The 20,584-nt window shown below is 36.4% G+C and overlaps 1 protein-coding gene across 5 annotated transcripts in view; it reads right to left on the reverse strand.

Annotated features, from left to right (window-relative positions):
- The window catches only part of TJP1 (tight junction protein 1), a 111,263-nt gene that overhangs the window by 79,592 nt on the left and 11,087 nt on the right, over positions 1 to 20,584 (reverse strand). For all 5 annotated transcript variants that reach the window (XM_046652313.1, XM_046652311.1, XM_046652312.1 and 2 more), the window contains exon 2: positions 8,109 to 8,165. In XM_046652313.1, the coding sequence (XP_046508269.1) occupies positions 8,109 to 8,165 (57 nt within the window). The remainder of the gene's footprint in view (positions 1 to 8,108; positions 8,166 to 20,584) is intronic.

Consider the following 20,584-nt stretch of genomic DNA (forward strand, 5'->3'; position numbering starts at 1 on the left):
GCAAAGAGTTCTCACCTATTTTTGTTCTCTGATTCAGTTCCCGGGACTATAATAGTGCTTAGTATACAACAGAGCACTAAAAAATTACTTAGCCTTGAAGAATGGATAGGATTTGAATTTCCTGGTTTTTAGTATTCTAAATGAAGAAAGTTTCCTCTGAGAATGCACATAGAAGAATGAGGCACTATAAAAGCATATCATGTATTATTCTTGACCGTAAATAGAAGAAAATGTTAGAGTTTTAATCTACAGGACTTTTACTCTTTTTTTAGAGACGAAGTTTCTTTTCGTATAAGTGACCATCAGATGTCAAAGAATATGGATTTGCCCTTATTTGGCAACACACAGTCTCTATACTCCAGGTTATTTCCAAAAGAATATAGCCTCAAATTATCTCCTTCACTTATACTGCTGCCAAAAGCCCAATTCTCACCTGAAGGAAAATGACTTTCTCATTCCCATCAATGTTTCTTAAAAATATGATGCCAGAGGCTATGGCTCTCCATTTCAAACTGGAACATTTTAAAAAACGCATATTAGGGTCCCCATCCCAGACCAAATGAATCAGAATCTCTGACAGCTGGGGATAACCCAAGTGATTCCTCTTTACAATAAACCTGGAGAGCCACTGCTCCAGATCAGTGCTCAGCAAACTATGGCCTGCAGGCCAAATCCAGCTAGCTGTCCATTTTTGTAAATAAAGTTTCACTGGAACACTGCCAAACCCATTTGTCTACCTTTTGTCTATGGCTGCTTTTGCAATACAACTGCAGAGCTGAGTAGCTGTGATAGAGATTTACGGACTGCAAGGTCTAAAATATTTATTTATTATTTGGGTCTCTACAGCAAAAGTATGTTGACAATCCTCTAGAAAGTCTAAATTTTATTCTGGATCAACTCAGAATACCAAAGGACTGAGATATTTGAAAATACAGTTCTGCAGCCTCAGAGAATGAAGTCAAGTGAATTATGGTTTTGCATAAGTCACTTGGCTTGCACTGACACGGCTATTTTTAAAAATCTTCAAAAACCAATTCCTGGGGGGGAGAGTTGTTGAGGACTCCCATTCTGTCACAGTGTCTCTTGGATGAGGCCCAGAGGCAACACAGCTCTGGGTTCCCAGCACAACAGTTAACATGTATAAAAACCAAACAACTATGAACTATATACTCATCTTATTTCTATGTACGTTCTGATGACATTTTTCTGGGCTAGTACCTGGCTCAGGGCAAAAGAAAATAGAAGCTTAGAAAGAGGCCAGCTACAGAATGGAACTTAGGCTAATCTTCTAGACATGAATTCTCAGACTCGCCTGAGTATTACAATTACCATGGTGAGTTGGTATGACACTTTTAACACATCGAGAAAATCAGATCCTGTTTTCTCAACATTCAGGATCTTTTCCTACTTGGCCTAAGCTAATGAGATACAGATCTATAGTAAATACACTTAGTATTTTCCCACACCTGAATTCCTAACAAAACCAGGCAATAGTCGTAAGAATAAACATACTTTAGCTAATTTAAGTGCATTTTATTTTATTCTGCTTATCTAAAAACTGAAAAGGTACTGAGAAAAACAAATGTAACATGATAATGTCAAACTATACCCATGGTCTCGAATGATCTGGCTTCTACCTTAAGAAACTATAAAGAGCAATTTAAACCCAAATGTAAGCAGAAGAAAGGAAATATTAAAATAAGAGCAGAAATCAATGAAATAGAAAGCAGAATATAAAGGGCATTTTGAAAAGATCAATAAAATTATTAAACCTCTAGCCAGAATGACCAAGAAATAAGAGAAGACACAAAATACCAATATCAGAAATAAAAAAGGGACACCATTACAGATCCTACAACATTAAAATAAGGGAATATATGAACAATTTTATGTCTATAAATTTGACAACTTAAGATGAAAGGGACAAACACTGTGAAAAATACAAACTACCAAAGCTACCCAAAAAACCGAAAAGATAACAAAGAAGAGATAACGTAACCTGAATAGTCTTACGTAAAATTAAAGAATCTATAGTTAAAAGTCTTTCCACAAAAAAACCTCCAGGAACAGATGGCTACACTGGTAAATTCTACAATCATTTAAGGAAGAAATAACATAACTGTACGTTAACTCACCCAGAGAACACAATAGGAAGGAATACTTCCCAACTGTTTGTTTTGCGGCAATAGCTGTCCCAGATACCAAAACCAGATTAGAAAATCTAAGAAAAAAGTACTGACCAATATCCCTCATGAACAACTATGAAACAACTATTTTCACATAACATTGGCAAATCAATCCAGCAAAATATAAAGATAATACATCACAAAAATGTAGAATTTATCTTGGGAATGCAAGGCTGTTCCACATGCAAAAAAGCCAGAAATTTGACCATAACAGCAGACTAAGAAAATTCATATGATAACCTGAATCAATACTTGCAAAAAGAGCACTGGCAAAATTCAACATCCATTCATGATTTTAAAAAAAGCCTCTCAGCAAACTAAGTATAAAAGGGAACTTCTTCCTCAATCTAGCAAATGGCACAATACAAATACAAGGCAACTTCCCTAACCTGATGAAGGGCATCTACAAAAACCCTATTGCTAACACCATACCTAAGGGTGAAAGACAGAATGCTTTCATCTAAAATTTGGAATGTGGAAAAGATGTCTGTTCACCATTCCTATTCAACAATATCTTGGAAGTCCTAGCTAGTGCAATAAGGCAGAAAAAAATAACCAGCGTAAAGGCACACCTTGTTTTATTCTGCTTCACAGATACTGTGTTTTTACAAATTAGAGGTTTGTGGCAACCCTGAGTCAAGAAAGTCTATCAGTGCCAGTTTTCCAAAAGCATTTGCTCGCTTCATGTCTCTGTGTCACACTTTGGTAATTCTTGCAATATTTCAAACTTTTTCATTGTATTTGTTATGGTGATCTGTGATCAGTAATCTTTGATATTACTGCTGAACATCATAATGCACATATCGTACTGTAGCCCATGGATCAAGGAGTAATTTCGACTTTCAAGTCTTATTATTTAAGAAATACATGTCATAAGGCTACAGCTGCCATAGATAGTGATTCCGTTGATGGATCTGGGCAAAGTAAGTTGAAAACCTTCTGGAAAGGATTCATCATTCTAGATTCCATTAAGAACATTCGTGATTCATGGGGAAAGGGCAAAATATCAACATTAACAGGAGTGTGGAAGAAGTTGATTCCAACCCTTATGGATGACTCAGGCATTCCAGACTTCAGAGGAGGAAGTAACTGCATATGAAATAGCCAGAGAACCAGAATTACAAGTGGGGCCTGAAGATGTGACTGAATTGCTGCCATCTCATGCTAAGACTTTAATGGATGAGGAGTTGCTTCTTAAGGATGAGCAAAGAAGGTGGTTTCTTGAGATGGAATCTACTCCTGGTGAAGATGCTGTGAAGATTGTTGAAATGACAACAAAGGATTTAGAATATTCTAAAAACTTAGTTGATAAAGTAGTGGCAGGGTTTGAGAGGACTGACTCCAATTTTGAAAAAAGTTCTACTATGGGTAAAATGCTAGCAAACAGCATTGGATGCTATAGAGAAATAGTTTGTGAAAGGAAAAGTCAATTGATGCAGCAAACTTCATTGTTGTCTTATTTTAAGAAAATTGCCACAGTTACCAGAACCCTCAGCAACTACCAACCCGATCAGTCAGCTGCCATCAACATCAAGGTATGACATTTCACCAGCAAAAACATTACGACTTGCTGAAGGCTAAGATGATGGTTAGCATTTGTCAGCAATAAAATATTTTTAAATTAAGGCACATACATTTTTTTAGACATAATGCTATTGAACAAAGACTACAGTATAGTGTAAACATAACTTTTATATGCACTGGGAAACCAAAAAATTCATATGACTCGCTTTACTGCAATATTTGCTTTATTATTATTTTTTTTTTAAAGATTTTATTTTTTCCTTTTTCTCCCCAAAGCCCCCCGGTACATAGTTGTGTATTCTTCGTTGTGGGTTCCTCTAGTTGTAGCATGTGGGACGCTGCCTCAGCGTGGTCTGACGAGCAGTGCCATGTCCGCGCCCAGGATTCGAACCGACGAAACACTGGGCCGCCTGCAGCGGAGCGCGCGAACTTAACCACTCGGCCACGGGGCCAGCCCCGCAATATTTGCTTTATTGTGGTGGTCTGGAACCAAACCTGCAATACTCCAAGGTATGCCTGTATACATCAGAAAGGAAGAAATAAAACTGCCTCTATTCACAGGTGACATAACTGTCTACACAGAAAAATGCCAAGGAACTAGAAAGTTTAGAAAAGTTCTAAGTTCACTATTAAAAAAAAAAAATCTATTGTATTTCTACATACTAGTGAACAATCAAAAGTTGAAATCAAAAAAGATGCCACTTAGAATGGCACTAGGAAGCACGGAATACACTTAACTAGAAATTTAACAAAATGTGTGCAAGATCTATAAGCCAAAAACTACAAAACAGTACAGTAGACCCCATCATCCATGGGGGATACATTCCAAGACCCCCGGTGGATGCCTGAAACCACGGATAGTATCAAACTCTCTATATACTATGTTTTCTCCTATACATACATACCTATGATCAAGTTTAATTTATAAATTAGGCACAGTAAGAGATTAACAATAATAACTAATAAAATAGATCAAAACAATATACTGTAATAAAAGTTACAGTAGATCACAGCAACCTCACCATAAGATTTTTTTTTCCTTTTTAAGTTGAGAACATTCACCTTTCCACTTAAAGGAAGCACTTTATGGCTTCTTTTTGGCATATCCAAATTGCCAGTATCACAACTCTTGCACTTTGGGGACGTTATTGAGTAAAATGAAGGTTACCTGAACACAAGCACTGCAACACTGTGACAGTCAATCTGATACCTGGGCTGGCTACTAAGTGACTAACGAGTAGGTAGTATATACAGCATGGATATGCTGGACAAAGGGATGATTCATGTCCAGAGCAGAAGAGAGAGGGACAGCATGAGATTTCATCACTACTCAGAATGGCATGCAATTTAAAACTTCTGAATTGTTTATTTCTGGAATTTTCCATTTAATATTTTCAGACTGCAGTTGACCGTGGGTAACTGAAACTGCAGAAAGCAAAACTGTGAATAAAGGGGTACTACTGTAATGAAGGAAATAAAAGAATGGAGAGATACATCATGTTCACAGCTTGAAAGATTCAATATTGTTAAGATGTCAATTCTCCCCAAATTGATCTGTAGATGCAATGCCATCCCAATGAAAATCCCAGATTTTTTTTAGTTGACAAATTTATTCTAAAATTTATATAGAAAGGCAAAGGAACTAGAATAGTCAAAACAATTTAAAAAAGAAGAAGTTTAGAGGATTCACTCTACCTAATTTCTGCACTTAATATAAAGCTACAGTAATCAAGGCAGAAGTAATTGGCAGAACGATAGACACAGAGATCAACAGAACACACTAGAGAAAGACTCACATAAATATGGTCATTGATTTGTGACAAAGGTAGAAAGCAATTAAATGCAGAAAGGATAAATGGTTGTTCAAAAAACTGAACATCTGTATTTAAAAAAAAAAATCCCCCTGCCCATCTCTCTTAACATATACAAAATTTAACTCAAATGAAACTTCTAGAAGAAAACACAGGAAAAAAATGTTCATGACTTTGGGTTTGGCAGAGATTTCTTAGATACAAAACCAAAAGCACGACTGACAAAAACAAAAACTAACAAACTGGGTTTTACCAAAATTTAAAACTTAGGCTCTGCAAAAGACACCGTTAATTGAAGGAAAAAGGCAAGCCACAGACTGGGAAAAATATCTGCAATGATACCTGATAAAGAACTTGTATCCAGAAGATATAAAGAACTCTCAAAACTCAATAACAACTTCTGTATACCAAGGAACAAAATCCACAGAATGAAAAGGCAATCCATGGAATGGGAAAAAATATTTACAAGTCATATATCTGAAAAGGGGTTAAAATACAGAATATATAAAGAACTCCTACAAATAAAAACCAAACAACCCAATTAAAAACCAAATAACCCAAATAAAAAATTGGCAAAAGACTTAAATAGATGGTAAATTTTATGTTATGTGTATTTTACGATTTAAAAGAATTCAATAATAAGAAAAGCAACCCAATTAAAAATGGGCAAAAGACTTTAACACATTTTACCGAAGATATATGGATAACAAATAAGCACATAAACAGATACTCAATATAATTAGTCTTTAGAAAACTGCAAACTAAACCACAATGACATAGCACTACACACCTATTAGAATGGCTGAAATTACCAGAAAAACAACAACCCTGATAAGATTAAGTGTTGGTGAGAATACAAAGCAATTGGAGCTCTTACACATTGCTGGTGGGGATGTAAAATGGTACAGTTTGGCAGCTCTTACAAGAGCCTCACAGTGATTCCATTCCTAAGTATTTACCCAAGAGAAATGAAAAGTTATGTTCACTCAAAAACCTACACTACAGCAGATTTATTATTCATAATTAGCAAAAACTGGAAACAACCCAAATGTATCAAAACTGGAAAATGAATAAGCAAATTATTCTACATTCATACAATGGAATGTTACTCAGCAATAAGAAGGAATTATCCATTAATACAAACATGAGAAATCTCAAATGCATTAGGTGAGTGTAAGTCAATCTCAAAAGGTTACATATTATATGAGTTCACTTACATGACATTCTGGAAAAGGTAAAAGCATAGTAACAGAAAACATATCAGTGGTTGCTAAGTGCTGGGGAGAGGGGATGGGGCTGACTACAAATGGGCACAAGGGAAAGTTTCAGGGTGAGGGAACTATCCTATATTTTGACGGTGGTGGTAGTCACATGATCATATATGGTTGTCAAGCTTAGAACTGTACACCAAGGATGAATTTTACTGTATGTAAATTATACCAATAAAAACAATAAAGTTATTAAGAAAATAAATGTAATGTGATAAAATAATACCAAATTATTCTATCATAACCAGTCAACTAAACAATTATAAGGTATGAAGTTATATGTTCAATATGATTTAAATATGCTATCAGCACATTTCGAACAGAGAAAGGCCATTTTAGCTTTATAAATTAAAAGATTTCATCATTTAGGGAGACATAAAAAAGTTGACTATATCTTATCCGAAATCACTGTTTTTTAATAATTAATTTATATGTACATTATCTATTATGTGCAGATTCAAATATTCATGAGATAATCAGGGGCATGGTTCAGGACCATGATTTTCCCCCTTGCCATCTTCCTGGTGATGGACATAGCTGGTAGAAACAGTAAGTGTCAAGTATTTCAATGCTGTCTCCTCTCTTTCTATACATTCTCTAAAGGGAAGGGTAATCAGTAGAGTCAGCTCTCTTCAAAGGGAGGAAAGGGACAGCTATGGGAGGCACTCACTTTTCGTCAAGCATGATTAGGTGCCATTAGCCCCATTTTAAATATATGAAAAACCAAGGCTGTAGAAGGGGGATGGATTACTTGTGCATTTCTAAAGGGAAACAGGGAGAACTAGGACTCAAATTCAGGGCACTATCACTTCAGACAAAGCTTACTCTTACCCAGCTTACTGACATTTGCTCTCTGCCCATCTGCAACTGCTTAAGCAATAGCTTCGGTCTACATGTTTCAAATCACCAAGTATCTTTTAAGATTTTATTAACCACATGACCTGGTTTAATTTTAAACCCCAACCATACAACACATGCCTATATATGCAGACAGGCTGAAGCAGTTTACAATTTATACCAACGCACAGTGTCTTTTATCTGATCACTTAAAATTTTTTTTAAAAAATCACTTAATTTCTTAAGTCAGGAATAAAAACAGCAAATATACAAATAACAACCAAAAACATACACCAAAAAGAAATCATGTTCACTTTTAACCTTAATAAAGAATTTATTGCAACTCTAATTTTAAACAAAGGAATACAGAAAAGTTTTTCCCCTTTCTTCTGGCTTCCTGACATCTGGTTTTCCTCTATTGTTTTCAAAAGCTGCCAGTATCCTGAGTTACACACAGATTATTTACCGCAACAGAAACTTACCCTGTGAAGCGTCACTGTGTGTTGTTCCCATATAGCTGTTTCCTCCATTACTGTGTTCTGATAAAGGAAAAGAAAAACATGTCATTTATCTTTTAAGAAAATGTCTTTAATAAAGTGAATGAGAACACAAACAATTTAGCACACTGAAACACCAAAATTTGCACTTGTAGTATTAGATACTCTGAAAGAAGCTTAATAGTTATGGAAGGCTTTTTGTTTGCTTTTGTTTTTGTTGTAAGAGACAGGAAACTACACACAGGAACTTCCTTTGTTTTTAACTTAATTTGGACAGATGCCTCTACACTCATTTCATGCCAGCTGAAATTGGTATTCCAGCTAATTCTGAACTTTAACATCAGACAGAAAAGAATAAAAGTTGGAACAGTATTACTTAAAATATCTAATGATGCATAAAACAGTTAAAAGCATTCTTTATGTTGTGCAAAGGAAGGAAAAGTCAAATTCCTCTCAACTCAGTAAATATAAATATACATGTTACAGGAAAACAGATAAGGCCATCTGATAGGTTTGGTCAATGGTCGCTTTAATATCACAGTTAAACCCTACTGCTCCACCTAGTTTCAGCTTTACTACAGAATTATCTTCTCAAGCTTTGTTTATAACCCCAACAAAAAAAATGCCTTTTCTAGTATATCTATAATGCACACAAGCATAGACGAGATGCAAAAAAAGCAAAGCAAAAAACAACGCCAAAAAACCCCCCAAGAATCACCATAATAATAAAAGTGATGCAAGCTTCAACACAGGTATTACTCAAACCACAGAGTAGTTCAGTCTCATCTCCTGTCAAGACCCTCTTACTAGAGAGCAAAATGAATTACTACCCAAGAGATAAGAACTAAAGAATTCAAAATAAACTTCTTATAAATTGGGTTAATTACTCTTAAAGGCTTAAAATAATCCAGTCTCTTTTAATGCTATCATTTTATGGAACTGGAACTCCTAAGAAATTAATGTTCACAAACAAATTTTTCTTAAAAAGGCTTTTTCAGAATTATCAAAAGGTAGGGTGGGAGGGGAGAATAATAACCATGACATTTTCAGAACATCACTAGTTATCCATTATAATAAATGCCTGTTTCACAAGTAAGATCTGACTTCTATTACACTGGCCATCATTCCATCATGAGAACATGTCCATCAAGGTGCCATGGGCCCATTTTTCCTTTTCCACAGCAACTTTAATCGAAGATGAATGTCACTTTGGAAAATGAATCCCCATAAAGAGAGCCTGCTTCCCTAAATTCAAAGCAACTAGATTAACTTTCCTGCCAGATGAATAAGAGAGGGAGAAAAAGGATCTCTGTTCACTCCCATAGATAAGAACTGCCAACCTTACTAGCGTTTTGTTTCAATCTTCCAATCAAGTGCAGCAAAAATCTCCCTCTAATGAGACCTCTGCTGGAAACAAAGCTGCTTTGTTTTTTTTAACAAAAATTGACCAAGATTTATGTATTAAAAAAAATTCCTCCACCAGTGAGAAGCAATGATGATATGAGTAATTCTGCCAAACATCAAGAATCCTACTAAAATATACATGATAAAAATATCTTCAATAATTGCCAGTTTCTCCAATCTTAGCTGACTTAATTAAAAATGGGAACTGCTTGCACAGCTCTAAGCTCCTCTTTTCTTGATCCACTTCTTTAACCAGTAGCCTGCTTCACTGCCTTTTTAATCCCCTTCCTATCAGGGCAAACTGAAAGTGATCTGATAGCCGGCAAGTGCCTCGAAATATATTCTTTGGTATGAAACAGTTTATCATTCTCCATATGATTTTAATGACCAGCACAGTTTTCCATTTTGTAAAAGAATATTAATCAAATGGGAAATTTATTTAATGGGGGGAAAGCAGGTTATGAAAAAGCTTATACACTGTTATCCTAATTTTGTTTAAACGTGAGTAAGAAAAGAAAGGCTGAAAGGATACACAAAATATTAACATAGATCATCTTCAAAGTGAGGGGATTATGGGTGACATTTTTTCATTAGGTATTTTCTCTTTTTGCTTTCCTTTCTCCATTCCCAATCAGAATAAATCGCCGAAATATTTTAAACAACATTCAACAAATCCCCTTTGAAATTCAATATCTATTTTTAACTTTGCTTTGAGGAAAATCAAATGATATTTATAAGAAGATTATTTTATGTTTTATTGTTAATTATAAAAAGTATTCTGGGGGCCGGCCCCGTGGCTAAGTGGTTAAGTTCGCGCGCTCCACTTCGAAGGCTCAGGGTTTTGCTGGTTCGGATCCTGGGGGCGGACATGGTGCCACTCATTAGGCCACGCTGAGGCAGCGTCTGACATGCCACAACTAGAAGGACCCACAGCTAAAATATACCACTATGTACTGGGGGATTTTGGGAGAAAAAAGCAGGAAAAAAAAAAGTATTCTGTCAGTAAAGGATCTATACATTAAGATCTTAATGTACAAACTTTTGGAGGAGTACAATAAGAGAAACAAATTATTTTGTTTGTATAAGTAAGGGGGAAAAATAAAAATACTAAAGCAATTATTCTCAGTATTCCAATCAAAATTACTATGTCTCTTCTTTGGAGGGATCAGAAAAGTGGACATCTCAACCAACTCAATGGCCTCCCAAAAAAGGGTAATGTAATAGGCTCACTTCTCCATTAAAGCCAAACACAGTCTTATTAGCTTGATTTTTTCAGAAGGGAGATCAGTGTACAAGAAGGCAAGAGAGAATGAAACATCAAAAATATGGGTTAGTTAGGCTCTTGACCAGCACATTAACCAATCTGATGCATAATATAAATGAGTTATTATACCTTGCCAATCTTTATCACTTTGGGGGGTTAAAAAAACAACTGAAAAATGTATTCCTAGTTTAAACTGTGGACCATGCCATCTCTCTCCACTCTCCAGCCTTTGGTTTCCTTCAGTGGCAAAGCAGCGAAATTCTATCCCTGGTTGTTTGTACAACCAGCAGGACTTAAGAGGACTTCTAAAGGCATTGAGGGATGAGGAGAAGGATGAACACAGAGACTTGTGATAATGCAAATACACTAAAATATAATGGTAGAATCTCAGTTGTCAGGATTCAAGTACCCATTGTAAAATTCTTTCAACTCTGCTATGTTTGAAAATGATCATAGGGGCTGGCCCGGTGGCGCAGCAGTTAAGTGCGCACATTCCGCTTCTTAGTGGCTGGGGTTCGCCGGTTCGGATCCCGGGTGCAGACATGGCACCGCTTGCAACGCCACGCTGTGGTAGGTGTCCCACATATAAAGTAGAGGAAGATGGGCACGGATGTTAGCTCAGGGCCAGGCTTCCTCAGCAAAAAGAGGAGGACTGGCAGTAGTTAGCTCAGGGCTAATCTTCCTCAAAAAAAAAAAAAAGGAAAGAAAGAAAATGATCATAAAATGTTGGGGGGGAGGAGCTTCTTACAGTAAATCACTCAGAAATTGAAGGCTAAAATTGACATAAAAACATTTTCAGTACTAGGAAACTTATTAGGCATTATTTTCATGAGCACTACATAAAGAAAAAATGCTCATTAATGACTAAGAATTCTGATACTTTATTCTAGTTAACAAAGGAGAGGGAGGTGTCCGTTCGAAGAATACAAGTGGCCTGGGGGTGAAGAAACAGAAATGGGGCAGGGGAAGGGGGCATTGAACTTCTTCACTGTGAACCCTTTTGTAGTATTTTATCAAGTTCATCTATTACTTGAATAAATCATTTTTAAAACAACATCTTTATTATAAACTTGCTTAGTTGTCATTTTTATTATTTAAATAGAAGCACAATGCACAATTGCATAATTTGCATGAAGATCTCCTGGTAAATCAATACTCATTCCCAAAGCATTTAGGCTTGTGAGAGACCAAATAAAAGGTGCTATTTCTCTAAGCATGATTCCAGCACTACCATGCCCTCATAACTTTGAAAGATGCTGTTAAATAGAAAATGAACCAGACGAGCAATACTGAGATCACAACCCAAATCTGCCATTAACTTCACAGTGACCTTAGTTTTCCGTACCTATAAAATTAAGAAACTGGATGAAATTATCTCAAGTAAGAAGTCCTTTCCAGCTCCAAAGTTCTGTCAGACTACAATTCCAATTGGAGTCCAAGTATAATTCCAATTCCAAATAGGCTGCAATTCAATAATTAGTGAAACACTGTAGGCATCAAGAGTGACTCAATTAGTGGCTACTGGATTCTGAGTTCTACGTACATTTCTAAGTCAGCGTCAATGACTAGAATCACAATTACTGAAGCAAAAAGTTGCATTTCAAAATCTGCCAAGAGTTTGTTTGGTTTCTCTGTTCTAAGCTCCAGCTGGCAAAGACACTACTCAGATCACCAACTCCAAAAGGCTTCCTGCCAAAACTTCAGATCCCAATTCTAGGCAGTTTCACTGTCCTTTAGGGCTGATTACAGATCAAATGCGGAAGAGACAGGAGGACACAAGAACTGACGAGAATGGATGAACCTGTAATTGGGAGAAGATCAAATCCCAAATAGAATAACTAAAGTGTTCTCCAAATGAAGGAAAATCTTAACTCCTTAACATTATCTAAATACACAGCCAGTTACATTTTACCATTCTTTGCACTATAATTTTAAAAACAATCCATTCATTTATTCACTCATTCATTCAACAAACATTCATCAGATATGTTAAGTGCTGTGGAGGACCAGAAATAGGTCCCTCTTCCTCTCTAGGGACTCAAGGAGAAGGCTTACAATAACACTGGATAAATGGTGTATGTAAGAGGTGTCATGGAGGATGGAGCTGACTCTGCCTGCTGTGAAGATAGGAGTTCCTGAGAAAGTAACACGAGTTCAAGCTTGAAGAATGACCAGGAAAAAAAGTGGAGAAAGATGTTTTGGAAGAAGAAAAAGCATGTCAGCAAGGTTGCTGATGCTGCAAATAATGAAGGCTTTGGTATGGCTGAGTTATAAAATTTGTAGAACAGGAAAAGGGTAAAAAAACAGGATGCAAAAGGACTACCACAAAAGGCCTTGTACTGCAATGCTAAGGACTTTCAACCCAATGGGAAGACACTAAGGAACTTTAGGCTATCAAATGATATAGCCAGAATTCATTCTGAAGGCTAAGTAGAAGATGAATTTGAGGCAGGTAGACCAGTTAGAAAGTTAAAGTGAAAAGGAGGGAGGAGTTAAAGATGGCTGTTAGGTTTCTGAACCAGGCAGCTGAGTGAAAAAGCAAGAAAGAAAAGATCACAAATCCAATTTTAGATATCCTTAACCTAAGATGCCTATGGAAATACTGAAGCAGATATAGGCAATAGGCAGTTGAATATACAGGCGTGAAGATGAAGACTGAGATCTGGAGTAGATAAGCATCCAGGAGTAATCAACGAAGTAGTACTGAAACCAAGAGAAAAGATCCAACTGCCAAAGAACTAAGATGACTCTGTGGACTACAAATACTTAAGGTCTGGGGCGGTGCAGGGGGGAGGAACCAAAGGAACTTGAGAAAGAACAGCCAGTGAGGAACTAACATAAAACATAACTTACTGTCCAGAGAATACTCCAAAATATAAAAATAGAAGATATCATAAAAGAATAAAATTTCCTTAAATTCTTTAAATTGTTGGACTCTTAAATATTATTAAGTATACATCTAAAAGAGTTTATTCAGTACTATCTCTTGAATAAAGCATGGTGACCACTCTTTCTTGATGACCTGCAATCCTCCCTTAAGAAAATCAAGCAGTAAACGGAGGTATAACACTCTGTTGCTCTTTCTGGGCTCCTTCTGTGAGCAGAGCTGCTACACTGGATGGTTTCTGAATTCTTCTGCCCTCCAAAGTGTTTTTGTTTTGTTTTGTTTTGTTTTTAGCTTTTTTCCAACCAAAATAGAAAGCAAGATCACCTATTGAGATGAGGTTGAGCCAGGAACTTAGGAAGTACAACCTAAGTTTTAGTAAATAAAACAGATGACCCCTGATCCTCCTTGACATTTCAATTAAGTATTTAGTTTCAATTTTGTTATCTCTGCTATGCAAATGAGTACAAGAAAGAGACTAGTGTACGCGTTAAAAGGTGGGGAAAATACACATTTAGATAGATCTGAAGGGCTGTCCATTAAACTCTCACAATGGAGATGTCCAATCGGTAGTAAAAAAGATAAATCTAACATCAAATGAAGGGAGGTCTTGGAAACACTCAGGGATTCAACAAACTTCACAAATACAAGAGAGGAACTCACTAAGCATAGGAATTAAAATAATGACCAAAATAACAGTACAGCAACTGTAGGATGACCATTTCAATAGAAAGTAAGTAAATTTAGCATCCTACACCTCACTATACTCAACACCAGTTAAATTTTCAAATACTGTGCATCTACCCTTTGGGTGACAATTTAGGAGACAAATGATGAGATGGATATGATTAGAAAACATTAAGAGTTGGAAGAAAGACATAAGTGGATACAGAATTTTTTGGTTGATCAAAGCTGGAAGTTTGCTTAAAATGTAAGGCCACAGATAAATCATTATATTTGCTGCTGTTCTAAGATCAAAGTATGGAATATCAGCTTAAATAAGTTACCATTATATGCACCTTAAACATGGAGAAATTTTCATCAGGGACAGTTACAGATACTCTAGAGAACTTTGAGGGCTCTTCAGTTATCAAAAATAAAACTATTTTTAGCTGGACATTTTCTAATGGCTGAAGATGGATAAAAGACTCTTCAAATTCTTTCCAAGTAGAAACGGGAAAGGAGATGGGGTAGCAGGGAGGATGAGGAAGTGATATTTCTGAGAGTAACTTTTTGTGTAGCTGTGACTCTTAGAAGAGCAGTATTGTTTTATGATATGTATCTTTCACATATCAAAAAAAATAAACCATTAAAAGCAATAAAGGAGTGTGGGGGGGGTGGGGCAGGATCCAAAATGGAATACAAATAGTAACAAATGAACCTAATTGTATTACAAATGAATAATATGACCACACTGAAGAAGGCAGGGAAGAAAAGAAGCTAAGTAACTGTGGAAAACAGTATCCTGACTGATGGCTGTAAGGCCAAAGACTAAAAGAATTGTAGAAAAATTCTGTAGCCTAATTAGACTAAGTCTTGCTCCTGGGGGTATGGATAAAAATTTGAAACTATTTTGTGTGTATACTAGAAAGATAAGCAAATACATTGTAGATAAGGAGAGCTGGGTTTCTATTGTTGGAGAAAAATGTTATCAATAAGAAAAGGAGGGAGGCTAAAATGAATCTATGATGTGAGATCGTAATCTGAGGTATCAGAATAAACTCATGATTTTAAATATATATACAGATAAATACAGAAATAAAGTCATGTAGATATTCAGAAGTTAGTAAGCACATGTCTACTGCCTAGCCCCGTCTGCTGAGCAAGCCTAGAAGCAAGAAAAACCCAACAGCAATGAGCACAGCTAGCATAGAGATATTAATTTCTAAATACTATTCTCTAATAAAATGAAACAGGATTCCCTGGAGAAGTGGTTGGTTCCACGGTTGGGGCAGGGAAAATACAAGATGAATCTGGAATATCATGTGGCATCAGAAATTAAGGGACTGCTCAAAAAAATACAGGGGTTTGTCAAAGAAACAGGAACCAATCTGACGCAGCTTCTACAGGCCAAAGCTGGAATATCCTGAGCGACACTTGAGTGAGCAACAAAATAAACAACAACAGCATGAGACTTTAACCCACAGAATAAAACAGATATCCACGAGTCCACACTGACGAATCAAGTAAACAAGTAAGTGCGAAAGGGACAGCTCTTCCCTAAAGTGGAATTTCAATGAACAATGTAGAAGGAAAGAAGGAGACAAAATCACCATCAGGCAAACTCCACAAATTGTTGAAGATCCACCAATACATGCTAAAATTAGTAGGTGAAAGTTTGAGGAGATAACAGGATTAGCATAGCCTCACATTATCTCCTTCAAAATATTTATCAATCACAAAAATATAGTAATTTTACAGTGGAGAAATACCACCTTAACCAAGTGATCAAGGTGAACATCACCAACAACACCTATCACCATCATGAATCCTTAATATGATGCACCAAGGACGCAATATGGTTTTTACACCATATTCTTGCCAAAAATGCATCACTCATGCCAAAGATGAGAAACCATTAGACAAACCAAACTGAGGCGTATTCTACCAAACAACTGATCAATTCTCTTCAAAAGTACAAAGGTCATAAGAGACAGAGAGAAGACTGAGGATCTGTTACAGATCCAAAGACATCAAAGAGAAGTAACAACTAAAAGCAATTCAGAATCCTGGAACAGAAAAGGGAAAAACCGGTAAAATTTAAATACAATCTGTAAGTTTAGTTAATGTTATTGTATCAATGTTATTTTTTTTTAAAAGATTTTATGTTTTTTTAAACTTTTCCTTTTTCTCCCCAAAGCCCCCCAGTACATAGTTGTATATTTTCGTTGTTGGTCCTTCCACTTGTGGCATGTGGAATGCCACCTCAGCATGGCTTGATAAGCGGTGCTAGGTCTGCACCCAGGATGCGAACTGGCAAAATCCTGGGCCACTGAAGCAGAGTGCATGAACTTGATCAGTCGGCCAGAGGGCTGGCCCCTCAATGTTAATTTCTTACCCTTGATAACTGTTTTATGGTTATGTAAAATGCAAGAGGAGTGGGATGAAGGATATAAGAGAATTCTAATATTTTTGCAACTTTAGTCTAACATTAACTCAAAATAAAAAAGTTTTAAAAGACCTTTTTGGTTTCTAAATAATAAGATACATGATAAACCATGATACTTCCCAAACAAAGCGCTCAATGAAAAACAGACCAAATTTGTATACTCAACAGGCCACATTTCTTTAAAATCAGCCTCGTTACTTCACCTTAAATCGCAAAACTATTTTAAATAAATTACGAAATGTCTAAGGTAGAAAGGTGCCAAGCTGTGTTTCAACTGCTAAGTCTGACTTAAGGCACACTCCATCAGGAAGCTCCCTCCTGGTTCCAAGACCAGACACCTCGAGGGTGAAAATCTTACCACTAAGGTGGCAGCAGTAATGGACCAAGGTTGAATAAGAAGGGAGTAAATATACCCGTCTTAAAGCAAGCCACTTAGGTATTAAAACTTCTGACTTTTCCCATACACAACAAAGAAGCAATATCATTTATTTTCATGTAAAACTAGGTTTTTTAAAGTAACCTGCTGATCTCTCTCTCTCCAACCCAGTATTCACATCCAGAATACAGAAAGAATTTCTATCAATAAAGACAGACAGCCTAATAGAAAAGATGGGCTAAGAGCTTGAGAAAGCACTTTACAAAAAAGGATGTCAAAATGTCTAGTAAACGCGTGGGAAAAGTGCTCAACTTCATTAATGAACAGGTTAATACAAATTAAAAACACAAAGAAATGCTACTACACACCCACACAATAAGCTAACATGAAAAAGAAAATATGGAGTGTTAGTGAACAATCTAATCAGAACTCATAACTCATATGAGTATAAATTGGTATAAGTGCTTTGGAAAGCTGGCAATAACAAGCATACTCTATGATTACTCAAGAGAACTGTGTACATACATTCACTACAAGAATGTTCACAAAAGTAGTATTCTTAATAGCCAAAAACCAGAAACAATCTAAATGCCCATCAACAATAAAATGGAAAACTATGCAATATTCACTCAATGGAATATTACTCAGCCATGAAATGAATAAACTATAACTATACAAACCAACATGGATGAATCTCACAACGCTGCTCAATGCTGAACAAAAGAAGACAGACCTAAGAACACACACTGTATGTTTCCATTTGAGTTTAATAAGAGGTAAAATTCAAAAACACACTGCAAAAGAAAAACTATCAGAGGGGAACTAGCCCTATCAAGTTAAGGACTCTTAATTAAGACATACTACAACAAGGCCTCTATAATTAAAAGTGTGGTACTTGTACATAGCAGACAGACAGACGAGTGGACTAGAATGGAAAATCCAGAAATAGACACCAAAACAGAGAAAATTAGTATATGAGAAAGGTAACATCTCAAATTGCTGGAGTAAAGATGCAATTTTTTCTTTCTTTTTTTGAGGAAGATTAGCCCTCAGCTAACATCTGTGCCCTTTTCCTCTATTTCATATGTGGGACGCCTGCCACAGCATGGCTTGATAAGTGCACCGGCGATTCAAACTGGCGAACTCTGGGCCACTGAGGTGGAGCACAGGAACTCAACCGCTACACCACCAGGCTGGCCCCAAGATGAACTTTTTTTTCTTTTTTAAAAGACTGGCACTTGAGCTGGCATCTGTTGCCCATCATCATCTTCTTTTTTCTTCTTCTCCCCCACAAAGCACCCCCTACCCCAGTACATAATTGGATATTCTCATTGTGAATGCCTCTGGTTGTGCTATGTGGGACGCCACCTCAGCGTGGCTTGATGAGCGGTGCCATGTCTGTGCCCCGGATTGGAACTAGCGAAACCCTTGGGCTGCCAAAGTGTGAAGTGGAGTGTGTGAACTTAACCACTCAGTCACAGGGCTGGCCTCCCCAAGATGTACTTTTTAATAAATGCTATTGGAACTGGGCAGTCATTTGGAAAAAGCATAACATTAGATCTGTATCTCATCATGCAGAAGAATAAATCCCAAAAGAATTACGGATCTAAATGTAAAAGGTAAAAGTACTAGAAGAAAACTCAAATGAATTTCTCTTTAATGCTGCTTTAGGGAAAGGCTTTCTAACCATAACTCAAAGTCTAAGGCAATAAAGGACATAAAAAATAAAAAATGTCTCCATGACCAAAAAGCAAACACAGAAACAAAACACCATAAACAAAATCTTAAGATAACTCATGACCTAGGAGAAAATATTCGCAAGATACATCACAGAGGGTGCAATACATACTACATAAAGAAATAAGAAACTGCAGAAAAAGGACAAAAAAGCCAATAGAAAAACAGGGAAAAGACAAATACTGCACAAGAAAGGTATCAAAATGGCCCTCAAATATTTGAACAGTGTTTAAACTCACTTATAATTAAAGAAATGCAAATTAAAATATACCAAGATGCCACACAGCTCACCTACGAAACTGGCCAAAATTAAAAAGCATGACACCACAGTCTGCTGACAAGTCTACGAGGATACATTCACTTTTCTACATTTCTAGTGGAAATACAAATTAGCACTACCTTTTTGGAGGGAAATTTAGAATTACCTAATAAAACTAAACACGTACTTACCTTCTGCCCCAGAGATTCCACTTCTAAGAAATCTACCCTAAAGAGATACCTCCAACAATGTGAATAGGCATACATACAAGTTATTGATTGTTGCAATGTTTGTAACTGCAAACACTGGCAACAAACTAAATGACCAAACATGGGAGAGTAGATGAACAGATTGATACACCCACACAATGGAGTATGATGCAGCTATAAAAAAGTGAAGATCTCCCATTTCAAGAACATACCTTTAAGTGAATAAAGCAAAGTGCAAGAACATCTGTAGTATGCTACCCTTCATGTAAGAAAGAAGGGAATATAAGATTATACACATGTATCTGCTCATTTGTACAAAAGAAATACAGAAATGGTAAATCAGAAACTAAAGAAATTCCTTACAGGGTAAGTGGGAAAGGAGGAAAAAATGGGTCTAGGGTAGTAGGAATGAGGAAAGAATGACACTTCCGAGCATATATTTTCGCAGAGCTGTGAACTACAGTCATGTTTCACATACCCAAGATAACAAAAGAAATTAAAATCAACCAGGAGGAGGTGATGGTAGCAGTCTTGGTGGTGAGATCCAAAATGAAATACAAATAAACCTATCTACTTCAAATGAATACCACAACTGAAGAGGATGGGGAAGAAAAACACTAATCTAACTAACTGTGGGAAACAATATTCTGACTGGATACTTTAAGACAAAAAGAACACAAACACTGTACTCTAGTTAGTCCATCTGTTTCTCACAGGGGTGGGATGGATTAAGAATCCTGTAAGCGATTACAGGTACGTCAGGAATAAACAAATAAGTGAATATATTATAGATAATGACCTGATTTCTCATTGTCAGAGATAGAACTTACAAAAAAGGGGGAAGGTTAGAACAAAACATGGTGGGTTGGAATCAAGGTATTCATATAAACTCATGGTTTTAAGTATACGTAGAAAGAGCTAGACATATAAGGAAAAAGAGGCAGCTCTTCCTTACAGAAGAATTCCAATTAACGAATGCAGAAGCAATGAAAGGAATACAAAATCACTATTAGCGAAAAAACACGGTAGTAATTGCTGCAGGCAAGATCAACCAATATAGTCAGTAGGCAAAAGTTTGAGGAGAAACAATCTCAAAGTAGTACCTTGACGAAGGTATTTATCAACTACAAATGAAAAAACAGTAAGTATCTCACCAAGTGATCAAGGTTAATGTCACCAGGAATAAGACATATAAACATCACATAACTTCTCCTGATAT

This window comes from Equus quagga, chromosome 2 (assembly GCF_021613505.1).
Source record: "Equus quagga isolate Etosha38 chromosome 2, UCLA_HA_Equagga_1.0, whole genome shotgun sequence".
Taxonomy (NCBI): domain Eukaryota; kingdom Metazoa; phylum Chordata; class Mammalia; order Perissodactyla; family Equidae; genus Equus; species Equus quagga.